This window comes from Calliphora vicina, chromosome 3 (genome assembly GCF_958450345.1).
Source record: "Calliphora vicina chromosome 3, idCalVici1.1, whole genome shotgun sequence".
In the NCBI taxonomy this organism is placed as follows: domain Eukaryota; kingdom Metazoa; phylum Arthropoda; class Insecta; order Diptera; family Calliphoridae; genus Calliphora; species Calliphora vicina.
This window is the reverse complement of record NC_088782.1, coordinates 69050888-69077654: the sequence shown is the minus strand read 5'-3', so window position 1 is coordinate 69077654 and position 26767 is coordinate 69050888. Positions and strand designations below refer to the sequence as shown.

At 29.4% G+C, this 26767-nt stretch overlaps 1 protein-coding gene across 5 annotated transcripts in view; it reads left to right on the top strand.

Annotated features, from left to right (window-relative positions):
* The window catches only part of LOC135953381 (capon-like protein), a 501555-nt gene extending 475836 nt beyond the window's left edge, over positions 1 to 25719 (top strand). For 3 of the 5 annotated variants that reach the window (XM_065503264.1, XM_065503261.1, XM_065503262.1), the window contains 4 exons: positions 1253 to 1341; positions 7405 to 7572; positions 7641 to 7763; positions 10821 to 13030. In XM_065503264.1, coding sequence (XP_065359336.1) covers positions 1253 to 1341; positions 7405 to 7572; positions 7641 to 7763; positions 10821 to 11954 — 1514 coding nt within the window. In that variant the 3' untranslated portion in view covers positions 11955 to 13030. Of the gene's footprint in view, positions 1 to 1252; positions 1342 to 7404; positions 7573 to 7640; positions 7764 to 10820; positions 13031 to 24910 lie in introns of those variants that run through there. The other 2 variants (XM_065503263.1, XM_065503265.1) reach the window with 2 other exon arrangements.
* Positions 25720 to 26767: the final 1048 nt, after the last annotated feature.

Sequence of the window (26767 nt, the reverse complement as noted above, 5' to 3'; positions counted from 1 at the left end):
CGATTAAAACGCAATATATAAACGAATTAGAGGTAATATAAAGGCCTGTTTCACGATGTTGAAAGAAAAATGATTCGAACAAATTTGTATGAAAACTATTCGAAAGAATTTTAAAAAATCAATGTTTTTCATAAAAAAATGTTCGACTAATTTTTTCTAAGACTCAAATATTCTAATTTTATTTTCGTAACATTGGACTAACCCTTTTTGAGTTATCATTAATTATGTGGAGAAACGACTAAAAAATTTTATAATTCTATTTAAACATAAAAAACCTCTCCATAGTGTTATTGTCTTAAACTATATTTTTGGAAATCTCCTTATAATGAAATACCAAAAGTTTATTAATAATTCCAACTGCTACCATTTGTTTCTTTTCCAACAACTTAAAAAAATCCATTAAAATTGATTTGAACAAAATACAGCTAAAAATACATTTCACTCCAATACAATTTATTAAATTATTAATTTATAAAAAAGCGATTAAGCAATCATATTTTGTTTTTGTTTTTACAAAATAACTCAACCGAAACCGAAAAATTGCTTTCATATTTCGAGAACAAGGTAGTTCTTGACGTCATATTTCTTTGTGGTTTTTCTGTAAAAAATATCAGAAAAAAAGAAGAAAATAATTTACACCACAAGAAAATACTAAAAAAAACCAAAATAAAAGAATAAAATATAAATAGTGAAAAACACAACAGTTTTCAATCAAAGACATCAGTAGCATCGTCACTTTTACAAACAAAAAATAAATAAAAATTTTGAAAATGAAGACCCACACAGAGGAATTATTAAAAAAAAAATAATGAAAAACACACACAACACAAAATTAATTGTTAAATAGAAAATGTATAGAAAAACGTTTTTAAAATAAATAAGCCATTGGCATTAGTAGATGACAATTTTTATGAAAAAAGAAACAAATAACCAAAAATATTTAACAAAGCATCAACATCATTATTATTTCTATCATTATTATTATCGTCGTCATGATCAACCCCATCTACGACATCATTTTTCTTTATCTTAGACAAATAAATAGAAATAGAGACAGACAGAAGGAAGGACGGGGCAGACTTACATACAGATTAATTGTTTTTTGTTCTGGTTTTCTTGTTAAAATTTCCATAAAGATTGAAAGAAACATCTGTGTTGAATTAATGTGGGGTACCAATGTGGCCAGATTTATTTACGTTTTCTTAAAAATTACTTTTTTTTATTAATGTATTTAATTTTTGTTTTATTTCAGCTCATACACCAGAATTAAATTTACCCCAAAGGCCTAACCATTTGGAATTAGTGCCCCAAACAAATCTCAGTAAATCGGGAAGTTTTATGGTAAGTTTTCAAAATTTTTATTTGCGATCTTTTCAAACAGAGATCATTACAGTACTGTGTATAAAAAAATAGGAATAGAATTTGTTAAAATTGTATAGATCACTAATCTAAATTATAGAAAATCTTGGTCTTTAAGAAAATCCAATCAGCCACGCCAATTAAAGATTCTCAGATGAAGTAAATTCTGCCAAGCTATTTCAACTACAAATTTTTCAATTAAGATCTATTTCGATTCTAACCAATTTGCCTCCCTGAAATTAAAAATTATATTTTGTACAATTAGAATAGACTGAATTGCATTCCTCTACCACCCAAACATCGAATATTTAATAAATTTTATGATAAATAATCATAAACAGTTAATAATATCAACAAAAAAAAATCAATTAAACACATTGAACTTTATACTTTGAAGTTTCATATATATTTATATTAAACAGAATGCAGAAAAATACGCATATAAAAACCAATTTGATTAGATTCATTTGTTTAGAATCGCACAAAATCTAAAAATATAAAATGATGGAAATTATAAACAAACACCTGAGCCAAAAAGGTAAAATTACTATACAAATAATAATAAATACAATAAATAAAGATATAAATGAAATACATACATATTTTTTTTAAAATCAAACAAATTCGAATGTTTTCTTTATCAAAGAAAGAAAAACAAAAGAATATTTTAAAAGTGTTAGAAAGCGTATATGAGATGCTGTACAAATGTCGAATAGAAATTATGAGTCTAGGAGACATAATTAAATTCAATATTCATAGATAAATTATGTAGTCCCTTTAATTCGTCTAATAATTTAAAAAAACATTTAAATTTTAATTAATTTCATGCGATACAAATGAATAAAAACTTAACTACAATAATTGTTAGCATACTTATAGGTGTCCTAAGTTTTTACTATTTTACAAGCTTCAAAGCTGATTATTTATTACCAAAAAGACTTTACTCTAGTAAGGGCTAATTTTCAACATCTCTTAATATCATTTATAACACTAGCAGTCAGTTTTCCGATTTCTTTTTTAATATATAATCGACCTACAAAATATTCCCCACAGCATACTTTAGGGTAACTATGAAACTACTCATATAAAAAATTGCAACAAAAGAATAATAGTAGTATTCACTGTTAAATGCGAATGGTATTGCATCATTGCAAATGCAAAATTGTAAAGGTTTTTGTGTGTATTTTGTTATTGGATTACGGTAAAATTTTGCATTTGCAATGATGCTAGACCATTCGCACTTAACAGTGAATACCGCTAATAATTTCTAAATTAAACACTGTGCTACATCGTACAATTACTCGATACATGACTAAAAATACGACCAAACATGCCAAGCATGTACCAATAAAAACGTGACCACTAAATATACAATATTATTTGTTAATTTGTTATTTATTTGAAAAACATTATTTACCTCGCACAGTGTCAGATTTTGCCAATTTAAGGGGACTAAACTCAAAATTTTGTTTGTGTTTTTTTGTTAAAGTTTCAATTGTCAGTATGAGAGACAATTGTCCAAATAATAAAGAATTTCATATCAATGTGAACCAAAACACGGTAATGGTATTCCAAATGGCGTGTTTTTTATAGAAAAAAATCTAATTTCTACCCGCTGCATGTTTATTTGCAAAATATGGTCAAATAAAAACGCAAAATTAAAATCGCAGATACGAAAAAACTACTCACACTTTTTTCATATTTTTATTCTCAATAAATCCCAATGTGATGACCAAAAAATTCTGAAATTTGCTTAACAAAATTTTTAAGAATTTGAAAATGGAGTTTTGAAACTGCAGTTAATACAATTATATATTTTTGGTCATACTTGCGAATACGTTAACGGTATCCTACAAAGACAAAAACTCATATAAAAGTAAATATGAATGTATTTGAAGTAAAAATTAACTTTTCCTTTAGCATTTCTCAAAATATCTTAATTTTGTTCCTACATTTCTTGTTCTAGTAAATGGCCTGGGGAATTTGTAGTAACTTTAAAATTTTTTAACGAATTTTTGTCTTTTATTTCTAGTTAGATCGACAATTACGTACACATTTCGATTCCTTTAAAGTAAATTACAAAAGTAATAACTTAATGGCTAAATTTTTACAAAAAATGTGCCGAATTCTATATTCCCTTCACCAAATTATACTTCAAAATAAAAATTTTAAATATTTTTATGTAAGCAAAATTTATTTTTTTCCGTTTTTTCATTTTTTGGAAAAAAAATGTTTTCGAATTGTTTTTTTAATACCTTTTGAATTTAAATTTTTTTTTTTTTAAATATTAAAAATTATTTTTTGGTTTTTTTAATATTTAGCGAAAAAAAAGTTTTGGTGAAAAAAAAATTCGGGTTAAAAAATATTTTGATCCATTGTAGGTCCAACTTACTATGGTCTTATATACGTCATTGCAAAGGTCTTTGAAATATCTAGCATTAGATATCCATATTGTCTATATTAATGACTTAAGGTTGGGTAACACATGGCAAATATTTGACGAAAAAGACTTAACCACTAAATAAAATATATTTGAATCAAAAACTCCTTTTACTTAAAGCTGGCCACACACGGGTGATTTGTGAGTGCAATTTGTTCGTGTTCGACGTTTTGTTACTTGTTAATGGGGCTGTGCACGAACAAAATCACAAGTAATTGAAAATTTTCAATCACAAATCAGGCTAACAAATCATTCCGTGTGTGGTCAGCTTAAGACAATTCAAAACAAATATTTAGTTTTAATTTATTTGATGCTGTTTGATCTTACAAAATAGTTGTAAGAGTAAACACGTCAAACAAATTTGTGTTATAAAAGTGGTTACTAGGGTATTCATTCGAGTAATGATCGTTCGATTAATCGAATAATTTCTTACGAATAATTATGCGAACAATTTAAAAATTACCATTTTCGAATAACGAATAATTCGAACAATTTTATGTAGAATAATCGAGTAAAACGAATAAATGTACATATTTATTTATATTTATTAAATTTCTTATAATTTTTCAAATTCCAAATTTAAATAAGTAATAATATCTAACGAAAATTGTATTGTTTCTGTAAATATATAAATATTACTGCAAGAAGTTCCAATTTTAAAAACAAGTCTTTCAAAATGTTTAATTTCTTGAACCAATGAAAATAAATTAATTGAGTAGATCAAAATTATGAGATATCTAGCTTCTGGTCAACTTAATGATTCATTACTCAAAAGCTTATTTTTGGAACAATTGCCTGAAGATGTCAGATCGATTCTCGTTATTAGTCAAGTAAGTGATGTTAGTGCATTGGCACATCAAGCCGATAAAATTATGAGTTTATATTCACCACAACTTTTTGAGATGAAATCAGATCCTGAAAATGCTGATATTTCCATGTTATGTCAAAATATCGATGAATTAGAGAATAATGTTAGCAACTTTACTCATAGTCATAGTACTGAACGACAAAATATAAACTCTTATGCATCCGGTAAGTCAAGAAATCGAAGCAAATCTCGAAATAAAGATTGCTTCTGGTACCACAATAGATTTGCTGAGAAAGCTACCAAATGCATAAAACCCTGTTCCTTTTCAAAAAATTAAAATGCGACAGTATAATACAATTTGTAATAAATAATTTAGAAAAAGTGAATAGTTCATTTCCTAAAGAATTAGTTACTCTTTTTAAAACCCGAATTAATGAACGACATTCAAAAGTTCTTAATGCGTTTATATTGTATTTGAATTCACGATCAAATTGTTTAAAGCATAGCTCCAAAACGGAAACTAAACAGTTTGCTAGTCAATTATTTTGTAGATTGTTCGGGAGGAAATCTGATCACGATATTTCTGATGAAATTTGTTTTCGAATGTTTTTTAACATTATCAATACTTGAATTGTTAACTTTAATGTAATTTTTTGTTTTTCTTTAACAATAAAATATTAAAAAACCTACATCAAAACTTCATTCTTTACTTTTTTTTAAAAAAAAATAAATTATTCGATTAATTTAAAACGTGTGATCGAATTATTCGAACAAGAGAAAAATCGAATAATTCGAATTACGCTTTTTTGAGTAAATATTTACCGTGTGTGACCGTACCTTTAGTAATACAGATATAGGTAAAAAAATAGGTCAAAAATCGAGGTTGTCCTGGTATTTTCCTTATAGCCATTTGTGGATCAATTTTCTCGATTTTAAATAGCAACCGGGCCGGAAGAATTCCGTAGATACTGATGTATGAATCGTGTATGTAAGTTATTTGGGGGCTTCGGAAAGTTGATTTCAACAGACAGACATACAGACGGACATGGCTCAATCTACTCAGCTATCTATAAGGATCCAGAATATATATACTTTATAGGGTCGGAAATGAAAAATGTAGAAATTACAAACGGAATGACAAACATATATATACCCTTATCATGAAGGTGAAGGGTATAATAAATATCTCTTGAACTAAAAGAGATAACTTAGATGTTGTTTGTAGATTTCATTGGGTCTATTTATATTTTAAATTTCAGCTTATTCGGATCATAATTGAATTTTCGGAGATTTTTTTTAAAAAATGTGAGACCCTAATTTTGCTAATTAAGCGTAAAAAGTGTTATTTAACACTTTGCTTTCTTTGGTGACAACCACTGAAATTTTCGTGAAATATTTTGAATTGAAGAAAAACATTTTATAAAGCTATTTTACAATGGATTTCAGTTACAGAAAACTTGAATGATTTAATGAGGACTTAGTTCTATAAATAATGAATTCTCCAAGGAATGAATACAATACGTTTGAAGAACTAAGAAATTAAGCCTATGAATTATATATTCGTGCAGAATGCATTAATGGAATTATAAAGAGATAAAATAAAATTTGATTTAGAAAATTGAATTTGGAAGTAAATCCTTTCGAAACTTTGGTACATACAAATGTATATGATTTTATATTCAATTTTATATACCTTTGCACACTAACTGCAGATTTTTGGGTTAATTTCAAAATTTAAAAAACTTTACACATTTACCCAGTATGTTAACTATTTTATGCTGTAGCACAGTGTAATTAATTAATATACAATTTAAATATTTGTTGTGTTTTATGAAAAACAAAAAAAAAAAACTTTATAAAAGCGTTGAGTAAAAAAAATTATAATATACTGATTGTTAATTGAATTTTAACAACCCAGTCGATAAAAATTTAAAATTTATAATTCAAATATGAAAAATCAACAAAACGATTTATAATTGTGCCACGTTTTTTTCATCCCTCTTTAAATTTTCATCTAAACACAATTTCTACCACTGGCGTCTTGGGGTTTGTTATTGTTATTATTATTATTTTTTTAATAAAATACGATGACATGTGTTATAATTTATACAAAACCAAACAAAAGAAATGAAAAAAACTTAAACTAAAATATAAAATTTTATTATAAATTCAAAACAATTTGGATATTGAATTCATGTGATTATGATGTGTTAAGAAAATTGAGTGTTAATGAGATTTGTGTGCTTGTATTTCCAATAATTTTGGCAATAGCAAAAACAAAACAAAAAACTACTACATAAGAACATTTTATAAATAAATTTAATAATAATATTGAATTTGTTGCAAGCCAAATTAAATACGAGTAAGATCCAAAATGATTGATAAAAATGGTTTATTTTAAATGTAAACAATTCGTAATTAATAATTTCTGTTGTAAATTTCAAATAATTCGCGTGGCGTTGATTGATATAAATACAGAAATTATGTATTTTTTAAACTAATAATTTTGCCAATTAATATTAAACAGAAACACTTTTTTTGTTTGTAAATTTATGCGATTTTCGTAAATTAATTGGTGCAAGGTGGAAAATTGGAATTTTGTTTGGAATAATAATTTTTTTTGTATGTATAAAGTCGTGTTAAAGGATGAAAAATGTGCTAAAAGTATTTACGAAAATATTTTTTCATTATTTTTTGCGGGCCACAATTTATTTGAATTCTGTTTTGATTACAAATTTGACTAAAAACTTTATTTGTTATAACAATGAATGTATATTTATTACCCTTTTCCTTGCAGACCGACGAGGACAAGTCACCCACGACTCCCTCCTCACCCAGTCGTGAGATTCACAAACTCAAAGATCAATTAGAACAGCAGGCCATGCAAACGCGCCAGGCTTTGGCCCAACTAATGTTGGTTCGAGAACAATTGATATCGGAAACAAATGCACGCATTGAAGCTCAGGTAAGTTTACTATAAAACATTCTACTATAGAACAAATTAGTTACAATTAAATATAACTAAACTTTTAGGCTCGCACACAGCAACTGTTGCAACAAAATCGAGAATTATTAGAACACTTGGCCTCATTGGGAGCATATACCGAACAACAAACACCTGGTTTAACCAGTGCGAATATCGGCATGGCGCCACAGGTTAGTAATTTATTTAGATTATTATTCAAATAGCAAAGCTTTAATTGGCATGATTTTTATTTTAATACTTTTTTATAATAAATGTCGTTTTTTTTAATAATTTTTTTGTGTTGCTTTAAAGTTTACTTAATTGAAATTTTATTTTAAACTAAAGACAAACAGTTGTCAAAATTGTTGTCAAATTATTTACATCTTTGTTGACAGTTTGTCTGCTTTTACACAGGGCAAGATTTCTTGCGCAATTCTGAGTTTATATGAGAGAGTGGCAAGAAGAAAGAAGAGGGGTACACACTTGCTTGTAGTGGCAAGTCTCTTCAATTCTCTTTTGTTTTCTCATTTCCACTATGGCGTCTATTAGGTTTTGACATACAAAATTGAACACAGACATGCTGTGTGTAAACACACGATCAAGTTTAAAAGAGAATCGAAGGTACTTGCTTCAATTAAACTTTCCCTGTGTAAAAGCAGATCTTCCTACAAATTATTTAGGGAACTACTTAAGCTCACATGGGTTCATAAATTGGTCCCTTTGTTATAGCCTAAAATGATCATGTTCCATCACCACAATCAGGACCTTTGCATGTCCAAGTTTAGTTCGGTAGAAAACAAACTTAATGCACAAATAAACGAGTTCATCCTCCTTATAGCCATTCTATAGCAGGGCAAACATCATCCACCGTCTCTTTCTCGTCTTCATCATGTCAACTTCTCCGGAAGTCATTATAAGGAAGATTCAATCTCCTTGCATGTGTACCTGTCAAACAATACCCTGCCCACACGACTACCAGAAATCGTAGCCGATACCGTCATAGTCTTATCGGAGAAGCCGACTTATGGCAGTCATTTATAGTCCATGTAAGCTTCAAAATCGTGCATGGAATGAAAGTAGACCATCTAGTCTGAGCAGTTCCAAGTCATTAGGAGGATGATTCAATATCCTTGCATGTGTACCTGTCAAACAATACCCTGCCCAAACGACTACCACAACCCGTAGCCGATCCCGTGACAGTTTTATCGGAGAAGCCGACTTATGGCAGTTGTGTAGAGGCCATGTAAACTTCGAAATCGTGCATGCAATAAAAGTAGACCATCTACACCATTTTTCATTGAAATTGAGAAAATTCCATATGAAATTGAGAATTTCAAATTAAAATTGAGAGAATTCCAAATGAAATTGAGAAAATTCCAAATGAAGTTGAGAATTTCAATATGAAATTGAGAAAATTCCAAATGAATTTGAGAATTTACATTTGAAATTAAGAAAATTCCAAATGAAATTGAGAAAATTCTAAATAAAATTGAGAAACATTATATAAATTATTTTTTATTAAAAAAAACAAAATTGACGATTATATCAGATGTGGAAAGATGTGGTGGTCTGGATAAAGTGACCAATTTTAATTTATTTTGTCGTAGAATACAGGCATTATTCAAATGGAGGTGAAAAGAGTTATTGATAGATGACAAGATTTGGGCAATCAGTTATCTTAACTCGTTCTAGCATGTGACAATGCTCCTTGCCACAGTCGTCTACGTGAAATTTTCACCAATGCTTAGCCTTATTGAATTTTCTTAATTTCAATTGGAATTTTCTAAATTTCAATTTGAATTTCTCAATTTCAATTGGAATTTTCTCAATCTAAAATGGAAATTCTCAACTTCATTTGTAATTTTTGGCCTGTCCCTTTATATTTCATAACTTCGTTTTGAGTTAGAAGCTTTTTTTCAACTGGTAACCCAATCAAATATATTGAAATTGCTAATGCGGTATGATATCTGGCAGCTATCACTTTCACCCTGCCTTGGTGTTAGCTGGATGGTTCCGAAAGATAGAAATTGTTCGATTTGTCTCTCCAGATAGTTTCATATACATATCTGCCATCCTGCAGGCTCGGAAGATTTTTAGTGACTTAATTTTTAATAAAAACGCTGGTACTGGCATCATCATTCCAAGAACTTTGGAATAACGACTTAGAGCAAACTTTGTTGAGCACCTTAGTACGTTTATCTATAGGTTTATCATTCGCTGAAAGGTGCCTATTACATGGACGCTCGGATTATTTATTAGTAGCTTCCTATTAAATATAAATGCTGGTACTTTGATGATCAGCCCAAGAACGTTTCTGGCCCGATATATAATTATTGGATTTGTCTTATTACCTTAAACCTAACAATAAACATTAAAATCTTATATCTAAAATTAAAGCTAATTGCTCTTTGAAGAATACCTTGATGGACAAATGGACCTCATCTTAGCAGGGTGATAAATCTGCTATACGAAGATCGCTTTTGGCTCTGTGTGAGAATTCCTGCAAGTAGGTTCCGGTGTCTGCGTAGTTTTAGAATGTATTTTTCACGGACTTCCTTGAACTCGTCATTTACAAATGGTACTCTCAAGACAATGAGAATATTTCCATTTCCTAAGTCCCATGGTGCACCCATCATGATTCTAACAATCTCTGCATCAGATCAATACTAGCATTGATGGCCGTTCCACACAATTGGAAACCATATCTCCAAATAGGTTTTAAAGTTATTTTAACATCAAGCAAATTAAGTAAACCCTTCAAAATACTGTAAAATTTTAATTTGCTTCGCAAAAAAAGAATTTAATATTTTATGCACGAGAAATAATTTTAATTTTTTTATGCGCATGTTTGGCTTTTTATTGAATTATCATTAAAAAAATGTTTCTTTAATTTTGCATCTTTTTTTTAACAAAAAAGCTGTTTGTGTGTGTTCGTTTTTTTTTTTAATTTTTGTGTTGTTTTTCAATTAAATGTGTTAAAAATGTGTGAAAATTTTTTAAGTTTTTCATAATAAAACCTCAACAAAAGAACCATAATCTCTTTGAGTTTCAAACAAAAAAAAAGAAAAAATTCAATTATTATTTTGCTGTTTTCATTAATGCTTGGCTGAGTTCATGTTACAATTTTCATGTAAATTTCACAAAAAAAAAAACAATACAAAATTTAATCCAATGAGAAATTGTTTTTATATATTCCTTATTTGCCTACAACTGACTGACTGCCTGTCTGCGTTATGCGAATTACACAGAATCATTTACAAATGCTGTTACAAGCCACAGCTGGAAATGCCAATAATAATTTGGCCACCATTAATCAGCAGATTAACAATTTGGGTTCAATTAATCAGCAGTTAACCTCGCTGAGTCATCAGCTAAGTGGCCTCAATCAGCAAACGCAAAATCTACAAAATTTCCAACAACAGCAGCAACAACACACCCCCGTAACCTCTTCGGCAGGAGCACAAGGAAATAGTTTAACAGCCCAAACACCCACAACATCTTTGCATCAATCCCAGCTACATTTGAATGTCTCAGCAGCAAATGCTACAAGTGCCACAAATACTCTATCGACTAGTCCGTTTCCTTCCATGAATCAATTGCAAAACATAACCACACAATTGCAGCAATTGAACTCACCGCCGGCTATGCAGCAGCAACAACAACAGCAAGCCCAAGATGCTCTCTCCAAGGATTTATTCAATGTCAATCAAGAGTTGTTGAATCGTTTGCAAGCCTTAAATTTGGGTGCCACAGCATCGGGTGCCATATCCATAGCTAATGGTGGTGGTGGTGGCGGAGGTACACCACAGCCCACACCTTCTCCTCATAATTCCTTTTTCTTTGTCAATCCCATGTCTTGCAGTCCCTCCAATAACAACAACACGGCCAGTAGCAACTACAATTTACTAAACACACCCAGTTCCATGGGCAACCTGACGCCCTCACCCATGGGAACGCTCAATCGTAATTCCTATTCCAATTCACCCATTACCGATGAAATGCGCATGAGCATGGAGAAAAATCTCAATGCCCTCGATGAACAACTAATGAAGGCCATATCAAATGGTAATATAGCTGCTTCCGGTTCACGAGAAAACAGCAGATCATCTTCGACTGTAGAGTCACCGCTCACCTCAATGGTGCGCAGTACTTCAAATTTAAACAATAACAACGATATAAGTCCTTCAACATCATCATCATCGCCCAGATATAATACGGTCATGCTGAAGGTGACCGACGAAGCGGGCAATGTGACCAATCAACGAAAATTGTCGGCTACACCGAGCTTCATAACGCGCAGCACCAGCGAAAAGGTACCAAATCGTAGTCAAATTATGAGTCAGGTCCAGAGAACGGCATGGGCCAGACACACGACCAAATAGGAGTGGGAGATATTTTTTTAAGAATTTCCAAGGAGTTTAGTTCGGTTTCTACTCCTATATGTAGGAGTAGAAAGGAAAAAGAGATCGGTGTAGTTGTTAATGGTAATAATTATGTTTAAGACGTTAAAAATATGAAAACATTTGAAAATTCTTTAAAATATCATTATTACTATAACAAAATACTATCGATCTCTGTCTAATAACTACTGTACTGATCTTGAGACAATTAAGAATAGAATTTCCCTTGGAAAACTTGAATTCTCAATTAATTAAGTCATTTCTGAATAACGTTGTCTCAAGGTGAATGCAGCAGTGACTCCTTGTATTTAAATGTTCTAAAATTATGTTCAAAATAATAATAAGGGTATTCATTTAAAAGAGAAATTGCATAAATCATCTGTGTATTTTACAAGTACCATTTGTATTTCTAATGACAGTTATACCAAAAGCAATTAGAGTTGTGATGCTCTGAACTAAATTCTTATTTTTAGTCATTCAGTTAAAAAATGTGGCAGATACGTTACGATCGTTGATACATCGCGGTTGTCAACCAAGTCGGCCGTTTTGCTCACAAAATATACAACTTCGTGTACAATTTTATTTTGACTAAAGATGTCATCGGATATTTTTGCTAGGGTTCAATAGTTTAAATAAAAAGTTGACTTTAACTACGAAAATAAAGCATAAAATAGAATAACGTTGTACAACATATCCATTAACGTTTCAACCGTTTTATACAACTTGCCTAAAACTTCGAAACTTTTGATCTGAACGACCCCACACACGTTACAATCTCGTGTACAACCTACTCAACTTGTACTAACAGTTGCAACGCGTGTGGTTAGCAAAAAACAGCCACAGAACAATTACTACCCAGCAAAAACATGCATATAATTTGTAATTATCCAATAACTTACTTTTCAATGACTACTACATACCTTCTACATTACACAGAAGTTATTATATAACGATTTATGTAACTGCTTACCTCCTAGTCATTTGCCTAATCATATTCAGTTTGATAACGGTTTTTTTGAGTCCTAACTATCAATGATTTATTAAAGTCTTAATTTGTAACTACACCATTTCCAATTTAATTTCAGAAATTTCCAATTATATTTCACAATTTTGAATTTATACTTACAATGTTTCTAATTGTATTTCACAATTTTCAAATTGTATTTCAGAAATTTCCATTTATATTTCAGAAAATTCTAATATCAATCAATACCAGTGGAAATTTCTGAAATACAAATAGAAATTTCTAGAAAACATTTGGAAAATTCTGAAATAAAATTAGGAACTTTTTAAGTATAAATTCAAAATTCTGAAATATAAATGGATAATCCTGAAATATAAATGGATAATCCTGAAATATAAATGAAAATTTCTGAAATTCAATTGGAATTTTCAGAAATATAATTAGAAATTTCAGAAATACAATTGGAAAATTGTGAAATACAATTAGAAAATTCTTAAATTCATTTAGAAAATTCTGAAATTCATTTGGAAATTTCTGAAATACAATTAAAAATTTCTGAAATATATGTAATTGGAAAATCCTGAAATATAATTGGAGTTTTCAGAAATATAATAAGAAATTTCTGAAATACAATAGGAAATGGTATAGTTTTAGTGATATCAGTTATATTGTGTAAGTAGTAAAGTGCCAGAATTAAGCATTTTAACTCATTACTTGGCAAATGAAAGTTTTGTGTATTTTATTTTGGTTTACCACACATCAAATAAAATACACTCATGTGATTTATATCGAACTGCTACCTCTTAACAGAATCACTAAAAAGTAGGGATTTAGTTTAAATAAGCAGATGGTGAAACACAAAACCTCCATTATTATTATTATAATCAATGACTTATTAAATAATTGGTGTATTCACACGGTCTAGTATTTGGTGATATTGTCATAATGTTCTAATATATTATGATAGTTTAATCAAATTTTTGTTCAAACAAAAAAGTTCTAAACTAATAAGACTATTTTAACTATGTTTATTGTTTTATCATAAAATAATACTTTTTTTGTTTAAAACACAACAACAACTATTATAATACATTAGGACATTATTTCAATATGACTAATAGCAGACCGTGTGAATACCCCAAATGTATTTGCAAACTATGTACCAAACTCCTTAATTTATTTTGAATAAAATTTTATCTTTAAAAATATTCGTTTTAAGCCATATATCTATTAATATTAAAAGTATTTCTTTAAATATTTATAGCCCTAATTATAAGTGTATTTTTTCAACTGCTTCGATTTAAATTAATTTATTATCTACTTTAGTTATTTCTAACTATAAGGAATGTTAAATATTCCTTATTCATTTTAATTAATTTTCTTGAATATTTTAAATTTAAGCTATTTAAATCTTAATTATATAGAAATTTACTTTAAATATTTTAACTTATTCTACCAAGAGAAATATACAATTTTTCAAAAATATTGCTTTCACAGTATTAATTTAAAAAGCAATTGCGTGCCAGCAACTTAAGCCAAAAATTCACAGAACATGAACATGGAACAGGGTTGTATTTATTTGTTTTAAATAGTGGAAACTTGACATGATATGAATTAGTTTTATTGTATTGTCTGGTGAGCATTAGTAAACTTGACAGCTTATATTTAAATCATAGATGACAAATAACTCTATGATTTAAATTTTAATGTACTGAAATTTTAGTTAAATCAAAGGCTTGAGATTTAAAATTTTGTCATAAAAAGTAGCGTCATTTAAAATGGTATTATCAGTAGATTTTCTGGATCGCCTACTTCAAAAGAGAAAGAGAACTGATCCTGAATTTATTAAAAAAAGAGTTTTATCTAGTGAGTCAGAAACTGGAAACTAGTAAATTGTTTTTGGCACACATTTTTTCCATGTTACTCACTTTACTCTATTAAGTCTGAACGACATCTATTTTTCCATAACCTATTTAAACTATGTCAGTAGACTCACAATTTTATTGTAATTCGTATCTAAATATCATACAAATTTTAATTGCTATTCCATGGAAAATGTGTTAGTTCCACAACTTGTATTTCAGAAAATTCCAATTGAATTTCAGAAAATTCCAATAGCAATGCCAATGAAAATTTCTGAAATACAAATAGAAATTTCTGAAAAAGAATTGGAAAATTCTGAAATACAATTAGAAACTTTTGAAATACAATTGGCAATGGCGTAGAACTAATTTACAGTAGTCATTCTAGTTTGGTGTTGAGACAAATGATTTCTGTTTCAAATTGTCACTTTCTTAGCTACCTTGCAGAACAAACATACGTTCTTGGGAGCTGTATTAGAACTAGTTCTTTCATCAGTGATTTTTGTTTGAAATTGTGACGGTTGGTAATAGTTCTAAGAAGTAATTAAGAATGCTTTATTATTTTGCCGTTGTTTCGGAATTAGTAAGAGATATATAGAAGTAGTCTAGAAATAATTTAAAACTAGTGCAAAGGCTATGATAAATATTATGGGAACTCTGTACTGAATTTCGTTGTGGCCGTACAAGCTCGGAAGATGCTAAGCGTTCTGGAACGTTGAGGACTCACACCCGAAACTATTGAAAAATTCATGATATCGTGTTGGCCAATCGGAGATTGTCACATGGAACATTGGTTTCAATTTTGAATTATCACTTGGGAATGAGAAATCATTCCGCAAGATGGCTGTCGCGTTTTCTTACAATCGGGTGCACAAAAGGATACACACATGTGCAGTTTCCATGGCTACGAAATGCTCCCTCTTCCGCCCTAATCTACGGATTTAGCACTGAGTGACTATTTCTTGTTGCCAAACCTCGGCGAAAAGAGATTTGACTCCAACAAAGAAATCATATAACAAAAAATACATATTTTAATGATGTCGACAAATCATATTTGTTGGAAGTGATAAAAAAAAAATGGAGACAAAATAGTTTTTTAACCAACAACGTGTGTTTCATTCAAAAAGGCACTGAGTTTTTGATCCAACCCCGTAGTTTAGAATTGCAACAGCATTCTAAAAGTAATTGCGGCATAATTTGTCTCAAGTTCTAAATATTTATCTGGAATCATAAGTTTTATTGTTGTATTATATATTTCGTTAAAAAAAGGACTTAGCTTTATTTGACTTTCTGATTTTATGATAATTGAATCATATAGTTGTCAATGTTAATGTTTCAAATCTATTTTATTCTTATAAAGCCAAGTAGCCTCTTTGACTTTAACAACTATTTCACTTAATAATTTGATACTTTATATTCCTACTTAAATGGTAAACGGATCTGCACTTGTTTTATAATTTCCTACTAAATATCCCTTTTCTGGTACCGAATATTAAATTTCGTTGGACATTTTCGGCATTAGAACAAATGTATTCGAATATTTATTCTCACCGAATAAAGTTTGGAACCGAAAATATACGGTTCTTTTATATACTTATTTAAACTCTTTATACAATTATGAAATATTTGAACGATTTTGCATTGTTAGGAATGAAAACAACATCATATAATGATCAATTGATGTTAATTGTGCATGTCTGCGGTTCAGCAGAGCTGCAAATATATGATTCATATTTAAATTTTAATTCAACATGAAGGAAAAAAATTCAATGTTTATTTCATTGAATTGTATTTATTTTTCCCAAAATAAAAAAAAGGAATTAAAATTTTAATTAATTCTTCACGAATAAAAAATCATGTTTCTTCAAAACATGAATTGAATTAAAATTTTAATGAATTCAACAACGATTAAAAGAAAAGGAATTTCAAAAATTTTATAGAAAACCCTTGATAGATTTAAAAAGTTGCTCAGAACTTTTTTAAAATCAATTGAATATCTTGAATACGAAATTGCTTAGAATCGCGAAAAGCCTATTTTATTAAAAAATCGGAATTTATTTTTTGACCTGGACTGAAATGTAGTTCAATTCATTAAAATTCTAATTCAGTTCCCTTTTTTTGGTTGCAATGAATGCATCCAGTAATTTTAATTTCATTAAAATTTTAATTCTATTCATATTTTCAACAAACTGAATGCATTCAAATTCATGATGATTTCTTTCATATTTTAATTCAATTCATTGTTTTGGTAAAATTAATGCACCCCATTATTTTGAATTCCCGTTGAATTCATTAAAATTTTAATTCCATACACATTAAGGGAATTCAAAAAATTGCAATCCATTTAAAAATTAATAATTTTTTTACTGATCTGCCATTCACCAAAAGTTGTAAGATTATATTGGAAATATAAGTTCCGTTTGTAATTTCTACAATATTCATTTGTGACCCTATAAAATATATCTTTGGACTTTTGACAAAACAACTTAAGTGTAATTTTCAAATTAATGAGGAGAACGTAAGAACTGTTGAATTGATCGATAATTATTTTATTATTTGTCCTTAAAGAATTCCTAGAGCTTTGTATAATTCTTTGAGCAAAATAATAAAGTTCTTTAAGGACAAATAATAAAAAAGTTATTGATCAATTCAACAGTTTTTGCGCTCTCCTGAAAAATTTGAAAATTACACTTAAGTTGTTCTGTCAAAAGTCCACAGATAAAAAATTAAATTGAGACAAAAAATTTAAAAATAAAATACGGGTAGAAATTTATACTAAGGTGATGATTTGGCTCTGCCGAAAATATCATTATAAATTGCTTAAAACTAACCTGAAAATAAGTAGGATTTTGTTAAAACTTCAGATTTAACATAATAAACATCAAGACACATATTAAACAATTACCAAGTTAAACTTAATTTCAAGAACCACAAACAAAAAATGCAACAATGTTTTTGTTAATGTGTTGAAACATATACCTATAAAGATATAAAACCTAAACAGAAAGCAATAAATACGAAATTTAATAAACAAATCAAATAGATATCAGATTTTAATAAGCAAATTCTAAATATTATTAAAATGTTTATATGTGAGCAACAACTATGTACTATTTATTTTAACTTAACTAAACATACATATGACATTTCATTTTTATTGAAATAATTTCCTTTTGCTTATTGTCAAAAGCTTTGTTAAAATGCTTCTAAAGAATTCTTATACATATTCTTAAAAAAATATCAAATCACCAACATGAAATGAAATTTCATCATAAATATTACAAAAGAAACAAAAAAAAAAAAAAACATTTCATCACGCATAACACAGTGATACATAAAAGAATGAAGTAGAAATATCTGGGAAGTGATACTAGTTTTCTGCTAGGTTTTGTCGAGTACAACAAGAATCTTTTTTATGGAAATTTGCCAAACAAAATCTCGGTTTTTCGTACAAGTTTCGTTGTCACTTTTCAAATTGTCAACCAGAAATTCTCTGAGACTTAAAATCAGTTTATATTCAACTAAGTTACTTTTTTATAAATCAAGATTTGGCAAATTTTAAAAAAAATATTCCTGTAATTTCAAAACGTAGTAACACTTCCCAGGTATTTTTTTCTCACACAGTATAATCTGTCAAATTATTTATAAAGAAGAATAGCTAAAAATGTTAAAATAGTTACACAAATATTTGTAAATATTTTCATTATAGAAAATTAAATAAATCAATAAATAAATAAATAATATTTAGAATAACAAAAAATATCATGTTATAATTAACTATAAAATTCAGCTAGTTTTTAAATTAAATAATAAACAAATAAAAATGATTTATGTTTAAATAATAAATAAAACTTAATAAAAAAAGAGCTCAAAATATTTAAAAAAAAGTAGTAATATTTAATAGCTTTAGTCTTAGTGAAAATATCAATAATTGTTATATTTTATTTAATTAATTAGTTTAAAAGATATTTAAAATAATAACTATGTTTTAAATGAAAATTATTTAATAATAATAAAAATATTATTTACAACAAAAAAAAAACTGAAATAAATTTTTCATCATGTCATTAATTATTTTCTTGGCATTTCTTGTTTCTTTTTTCTCTACACACTTGAAATTTTCAGTTTCTTAAACGTTATTTATTTTTTAATTTCCTTCCGTTTCTTGCATCTGTTCTCTGACATTGTTTTTTTCCAATTTATTCTGGGTTGCCAACATTGTGGGTGGCTGTTAGGTGTGGGTATTGAGAATTTCTAGTGGTGTTGGTGGCATTTTGTAATTAAATCATGTTTAATATATGCCACATGAGAAACTTTATAATGTGCTTTTAATTTTGTGTAAATTGGCATTTAATGAGTTTCGCAAGATAGGAAATTTTATAATGAGACATTTCAGCAAGTTTGTGCTTAAGTGAAAATGTCAATGTCGCACATAAAGCAGGAGAACTTAAAGATTTTAAAGACTTTTGCCGGTAAAAACAATAAACTAAAAGTGAAAGTAATTGAAAATATTGTTACGTTTTAACCTTTTCAAAACGTTTGTTTATTTCCTTTAAATAAACCGGATACTTTTGATTGCAAATAAAAGCCGTTTAGTAGTTTGGAAATTGTAACAACTCTTTATTTATTTAAAATGTACAACAACAGAATTAAATAGTCACTCAGTTTTTTTTATACATGTTTATAAATTCGCATACAGACACACTTTATAATGTACACAAATTCACTTGAAAAATACAGCACACTTTAAGGCACTCAGTTGATGTTTATTCGAATAGCGTATCTGATAAACTCAGTCACGACTGCAACCTCTGCCACTATTTATAACACTGCCATCTGCACTTTAGATTGCTCTTTAACTGTCAAAGCTCGTACATTCTAGAGCTTTCTAATACATACGCCATCTGTGGTGTACTTTCTACAATGTTCTTTAACTGAATATTCGAATTCGAATATACGGTCGCATCAAACATCGTTGCGATACTTACGATCAAAAGCTTTTATTCAATGTTAATAATGCCCACAGATATGTTACAGTTTGAGAGGTACTGCTATTTGAAAGAATTATGCAACTTTTAAATCAGCCGTTAAAATCGTTATATTTGAATTCAAGTACAATTTCGTAACAATATTTTAATTATGAAGCAAATAGAGAAGCAAGAAATATAACTCAGAATAATATTGTACTTATATATCTTTAAACACATTAATATTACTCGCCATTATTACTGCGTTATTAAATTTGGATGTTAAGTACAATATATTAATGGGATAACATATTAGGTGTATGACTTAAAAAAGCGGGATTTACAAGAGATGGCGTATCTTTTGAACGCGGTTTTTGTTTTTTTTTAACATATATTTTTTGTATAAACAAACACTAACTGCGAAGCGTTTAGCTTGTCTGCAGATACTCCCAGAGCTTCTCGCGGGAATCGAACCCACAACCCTCAAATTGATTGATTGATATCTGTGCACCCAAATGTCATTTTGAAGGGTACATATCTATCATTTATTTTCTGTTAGTTATTGAACATTATAGTTTAAACAATGTTTTTTTTTTGCTTCGAAAATGTCGAATTTTGTGCCAACAAAGCTTTTCCTTTCCATCTTTAAATTGAAAAAAAAAACAAGTAAGAAAATATGATCGGTCAAGCCCGACCATATAATACCCTACACTAAGTAAAAGAGCAAAAACATTTTTCTTTTAAAATTTCAACAATTTATATTTTTGAGTGATTTTAGGTAGTGGGGTTATATGGGGACTATGACCAATTATGGACCGATCACCATGAAATTAGGTCGTGTGATTTGTGTATATGAAAGTTTACTATGTTGAATTTTGTGAGTATACCTTCATTTTTAAGCGATTTATGCACGTTAAGTGATTTTCGGAAGCGGGTCTATATGGGAGCTATGACTAATTATGGACCGATCGTAACAAAATTTGGTGATATGAATTTTGTCTATATAAAACTTATTTGGAGCGGAATTTGTGGAGATACATGTATAAAATAAACATTTATGACCGATAAAGTCCAATTTCGGGAGGACATTTGTATGGGGGCTAGGTGAAATAATGTACCGATTTCAGCCAGTTTCAATAGGCTTGGTCCTTGAGCCGAAAAAATAATACGTACCAAATTTCATTGAAATATCTTCAAAATTGCGACCTAAAGTGATTCTAAGTCGATCGGTATACTTTAAGGTGGGTGTTAGACTAATATTTTTGGGCGTTACAAACATCTGCACAAACGGATTATACCCTACACCACCATAGTGGGCAGGGTATAAAATGCCGCTGAATTACACCGATTGCTCACTAAAGTTTATGGTGATTGTGTTCAATTGGTTTCAACGGGCGAGAAATGGTTTGTGCGGTTTAAAAGTTATGATTTTGACACGGATGAAAAAGAACGCCCAGGCCAGCCAAAAAAATTTGAAGACCAACAATTGCAGTTATTACTCCATGAAGGTTGTTGTCAAAATCAACAAGAGCTTGCAAAATCATAGGGAGCTAATCAATCAGTAATTTCAAAATGTTTGCGTGCACCAGGATTCATCAAAAAGTAGTGAAATTGGATAACATACGAATTGAAAATAAACACAACTGATTCGTTTGAAGCAATCATTGACCGAAAAAATAGTTCTGAATTCTGTTTAAAAATTTAAGGACTATCATGAATGTACAGTAGGGTTGGCCTTATTTTGTACTTTTTCGATTTTCGATATGTATTTTTAATAATTTTTAGTGTAAAGGCCCTTGTCTTGAACCCCAGATATAATAGGGTTAATAATGTCAAAGAAATTGTGAACACGTAAATTAACAAGGCAGTGAAACAACCTTAAATTAAATATTATTAAATTGGCTACCAAATGTAAATATTTTTAAGAAATAAGTTTAAAAAATTTGTGACCAAAATTATAGTTTCTTCGAAATTCGGCCCACGCTAACCCAACAATTAGGACCCCATTTTCGTATCAAATTATAATGGGTTATCGATGTCCAAACGTTTATATATTTGATACAGGATGGTGCAGAATGAGCTATACGGTTTAAATGATTTACAACTTTTTTATTTATTCGATAATTATTAATTTTGTTGGGGAAATTTTTTTCGATAGGCTTAGAAAAATTATATCCTCTGATGGTCATTTTCTCCTTCACACATATGTACGTGCTCTTTTTAACATATTTCTCATAAGTTTTCGCAAAATTTCAGGTGATGAACATGATTTCATTTCGAATGTGGGTTTTTAGTTGAGAAAAGGTTCTTAGCTTGTTAACATATAGGCCCTAATTTTGTAAATCACGTCACCAAAGTGATATTTATATGGAAAACAAAAACAAAATTTCAAAAATTTTAAAAATTTGTTTTTGTTTTATATACAAAATTTTCAAATTATGAAAGGCAGACCAACGCTTGAATTTTGGTGCGTTTTTTCTGTTAAGAATTTGTATATAAAACAAAAACAAATTTTTAAAATTTTTTAAATTTTGTTTTTGCTTTCCATATAAATATCACTTTGTGCCGTGATTTACAAAATTAGGGCCATACTCTTTTTTTCAAATATCCCCAAAGAAAATTCTCAGGAGCTGTTAAATCCGATGAACGTGGAGGCCAGTTAAAATCGCTTGTGCGCGAAATAGTGCGTTCACCGAATATGTCCCTTACAAAAGACATTTTCGGCAACTGCAGTATGTGCTGTGGCTCCATCTTGTTGAAACCACAAGTTTGGGTGGATTTCCACAGCTAGCATTACAAAATTTTCCAACATCGGCCGATATGCACCTTAATTGAAATAAGTTGAAACACCAATGTCATTTTCAAAAAAAAAAACGGTACATCCAGCAAACAGTACACTTAAGTATTATTGGATTCTCCTCAGCCCAAATCCTGCAGTTTTGCATATTGATATATAAATTTAATAGGAAATGGTCTTCATTCATCATTATTAAAATGCAGAATAAAGTCTGGATTTTCATCTGCCTTTTCACGGAAACGAATGTCATAGTAAAGCCGTTGCTTAATTCTTAAACAAGTTAGTATGTATTCAAAATTCTCTGCAGCGACCTCCATGATGGCCCAAGTTGTGTCGAAAGTCTCAATGATATGCACGCTGTGTTTACATAATGGATTGTTGGTTTGCAAATTAAAATTCAATTTTTTTTGTCAGTTGTTCGATTGTATAGTTATTCATTATTAATTACCCATATCTTCTTCACAAAATGCTGAAAAAAACAAACAAAAAAATAATAATTATAGCTCATTCTGCCACCCTGTATTGTAATTAAAATGCAAAACCAGTTTTTAATTGGTTAATTTTTCAAAACGGAACTATCTCTTTACGTAGAAGTACAAGATACTTACAATTGTAAAAAATTGGGTACTTCTTCCAAAAATCATTCAATGAGTCTGTAATAATTGACCCATCGATCTGTATGTTATCTTTGTACTATAGCCATCGGACGAACTAAATATACTGTTAAAAATACTACCATTGGATTTGGTAATGATCGGCTCTGCAGTTTATCTTCAATCTACTTTGTAATCAAATAGAATTTACCATTACAGATTGCCTTAAGTTATATGATCGTGTAGAATAAGCAGTGCAATTCAGTCCTTTCACCGAATATCGCACAGTGGTTTAAAAACTTTTTTTTGGAAATAATTCGGTATCTTGGGAACTATTGGAGATATTGTTACGTTTGTTCAGCTTGCTAGCGCTAATGGGGGCCAGTGCGCAGCCCCTCAAAGTTGATTTTGAGTCTGAATTTTTTTTAAAAAAAATCGATTTATTATCTTTTTGCTCGATCTTTTTATGTTTTTTTTAGATATGGCGGGCCTACGGAGGGTCGAAATTTATTTTTAAAATATCAGCTATATTGGCGATAAAATTCTAAATAAAATAACAAAATCTATCTAACAGTTATCTTTTCCCTATAAAAAGTTATACTCATCCAAAATTGGAACATTTAAAAAGGGCCGTATTTTTAACATTTAACAAAAAAGCCCATATAATTTGTGTTTTGTAAAAAAGAAAATTTCTTCGGGACTATATAGAATTTTTATATGATCCGGAAACATAACTTAATGCAAAAGCGTGTAAAGAAAAATTTGGTTCACTTAAGAGGACATATCACCCCCCAGACCTATCCAAACTTGGCCAATTTTTTAAAAAAATTTCGGTTTGAGTAAAAAATTCTAAAAAAGCAAAGCACGGATCCACGAAAAAGCTCCATATTTGTCAAACCCCATATGTTTCTTAAATATTAACTAAGTATTTTTACTATAACACGCTAAATAATTTTGAGGAGTAAATAAAGGTTTTTTATATAAGTATTTGATACTGAACAAACGTAAATCAACTCGAAAACTCCTCAGCTCAAACCATGTGAATTATCGTAACAATATAATCAATAATTCCCAAGATACCGAATTATTTACAACAAAAAAAGTTTCTAAACCACTGTGTGTCGTCAGCAAAGTGTAGGTTAATGTATATATTAATAGTCAAATTACCGTTGCGAGCTGAGATCAAAAGGAAGCCCGGAATATCGTTCATCTCTAAAGGAGATGGCTGAATAGTTTAGTAAGAATAATTTGATATTGATTTTGATAAAATAGTTAATTTACCATTTTTTATTTCATTAAATATAATCGTATTATAAACCGTGTTTAGTATGAGAAATCTTATTAAAACTTATACCAAAAATAGAGCTGTTTTAGAAATACTCTTACTAGGATATGTATCGCAAATATGTTTCCATGGATAGGAAAAATATGAGTATAAAAAAAATTGGTTCTCAGCTTGGTGGGGAATCCCTGGATCAAAAGTCGTCCATTTTACAAATTGAAAAAGCTGAACATGAATGGCTCTGTAAAATCATAGGATTGGAAATCCAGAAAACCCTCTTGATTTAATGACATAGGATTTAAATACCCACTTCGGCATTCCACTTACATATATGCCATAACTCACTTTTGTTTAAATCAATCGATTTTACAAACTGGTACATCTAGTTCTAAGCATTATCATTTAAAGCAATTATTATATAAACAAATTTCATATATAAAATAATTTACCTCTACACCACTCCCTTTTTACAGCTCTCTTCCACCGCCAAAGTGGCACGCTGGTTTCAACAACTACCCTGGCATACAGCCTCACTCTCCCGCCCTGAAAGTGGCTTTGTTTCTGGCGATTCGCGATCCGAGAAATTCAACGATGATACACTGTTTTGCAGTATTAAGGATACCGATTATTTATGTGATGAATTCCTTTTGGTAGAGGGCAGCAGTACCATTTGGACGAAATTAAGTGCTAAAAAGAGACGTAAACTATTGGGTATGCGTTTGGGCAAAGTAACAACGTTTTAGGAAAAGGATCATAAGTATTTAATAGTAATTAAGAGTGAATTTAAATTACAACTGATTTCAACGAACAAACAACTAAGTGTTAAAATGTTAAATACATAAATTGTTAAAACTAAGAGGATAAATTAATTACATTTTAAAAAATTATATGCGCAAAGAGTATACAATGTATGGCAACTTAAAGTAAATTTTTTCAGTAGTAAAAGCACGTTTATTTGTGTTTTCTACAAATGCAATGAGTTTCTTTGTGCAGCTACGAATTTAAATTGAGTTTAATTGTTGAAATCAGAATCACAAAGTATCTATAGCATTTAAGAAAAATGTCTCAAATAATCACACACAAAGGGCAGTTACATATGAAGGTTAATAAATCTGGTTAAATTCTCTATATTGTCCATATTTAAATTAATTTAAAATAGTAAAAAAATGTTTCTTTTGATGGAAATTTTTTATTATGTTTCTTTAACATAAAAAATTCACGGAGTTTCTTAACAAAATGTATCAAAAATTCCCCGTTCATACTTTATTCAGGTTTAGTGTTGTACTGTCTATTTGCACGGTACGCGCTGAGAAAAAAATATAGTCGTGCATGTTTACTGTAACCATTTCAACATTTTGATAGGTTTTTTAACAATATTTTAGTCGCAGTAATTATTTATATGATTGTGGTAACCATAGTATGGTTAACTTACGATTCAGATGATTGTGATAACCATATATATGACCAAGTGGGACTTTTTCTAGAAGATAGAAAAAGTCCCACTTGGTCCTCATTTCTGGATTCTCAATTAATCGAGATCATTACTGCAGCAAATTAAAAAAATTTCATTATAAAGAAGAAAAAAGTACCTCTAACTTCTCTTTTTGTGAATTTCAACTCACTTTCATGATTCATATGTAAGAAAAACAAGTACTAAATACTCATGCTTTATTTCATCGTACATTATTTTAGAAAATCTTTAAAGTACTATTGGAATAAAGAAAATGTTCCATAAAGTCCCGTCTTTTGATTTCCATGTATCTTTTTTATTTGTCTATTACACAGTGTAACACGAAAAAATATAACCATATACGGACACCACTGCCTGATAAAAGAACCGTGTCTCCCAGTTTTTCCCAAAGTCATGCATTTTTTATGGGGCCTCGTTATCATTTTTGCAAAAAAGTGATGATTTCCTCAGGCTTATATCTTACAAACAGTTCGGAATTTTGATTTAGTCTCTGAGGCAAAGTTATAGCCCTTATCATAGACAACAAGAATTGTGAACATATAAAATCAAAAAAACTTAATCTTCAAGATCAAAATCGCAAAAAACCTTAAAAAATAGATTTTTTTCACATTTTTTCCCCTGTTCAGGTCGATAGATAGCAAACCGTTCAAAATTCAAGGAATCAATCCACCACAAAAATGTACCTAAGATCACAATAAACCACTTTCTAGAACATATTAACTTCGTAGGAATGATTCTTAATATAAGTTAAAGGGGGGTCAGACGGCATGTATTGCTTGTGTTTTGTGCCATGTATTGGGACATTTTTCCATATGTAAACATATACATACCGTGTGATCCACATGAAACTTTGTGTATG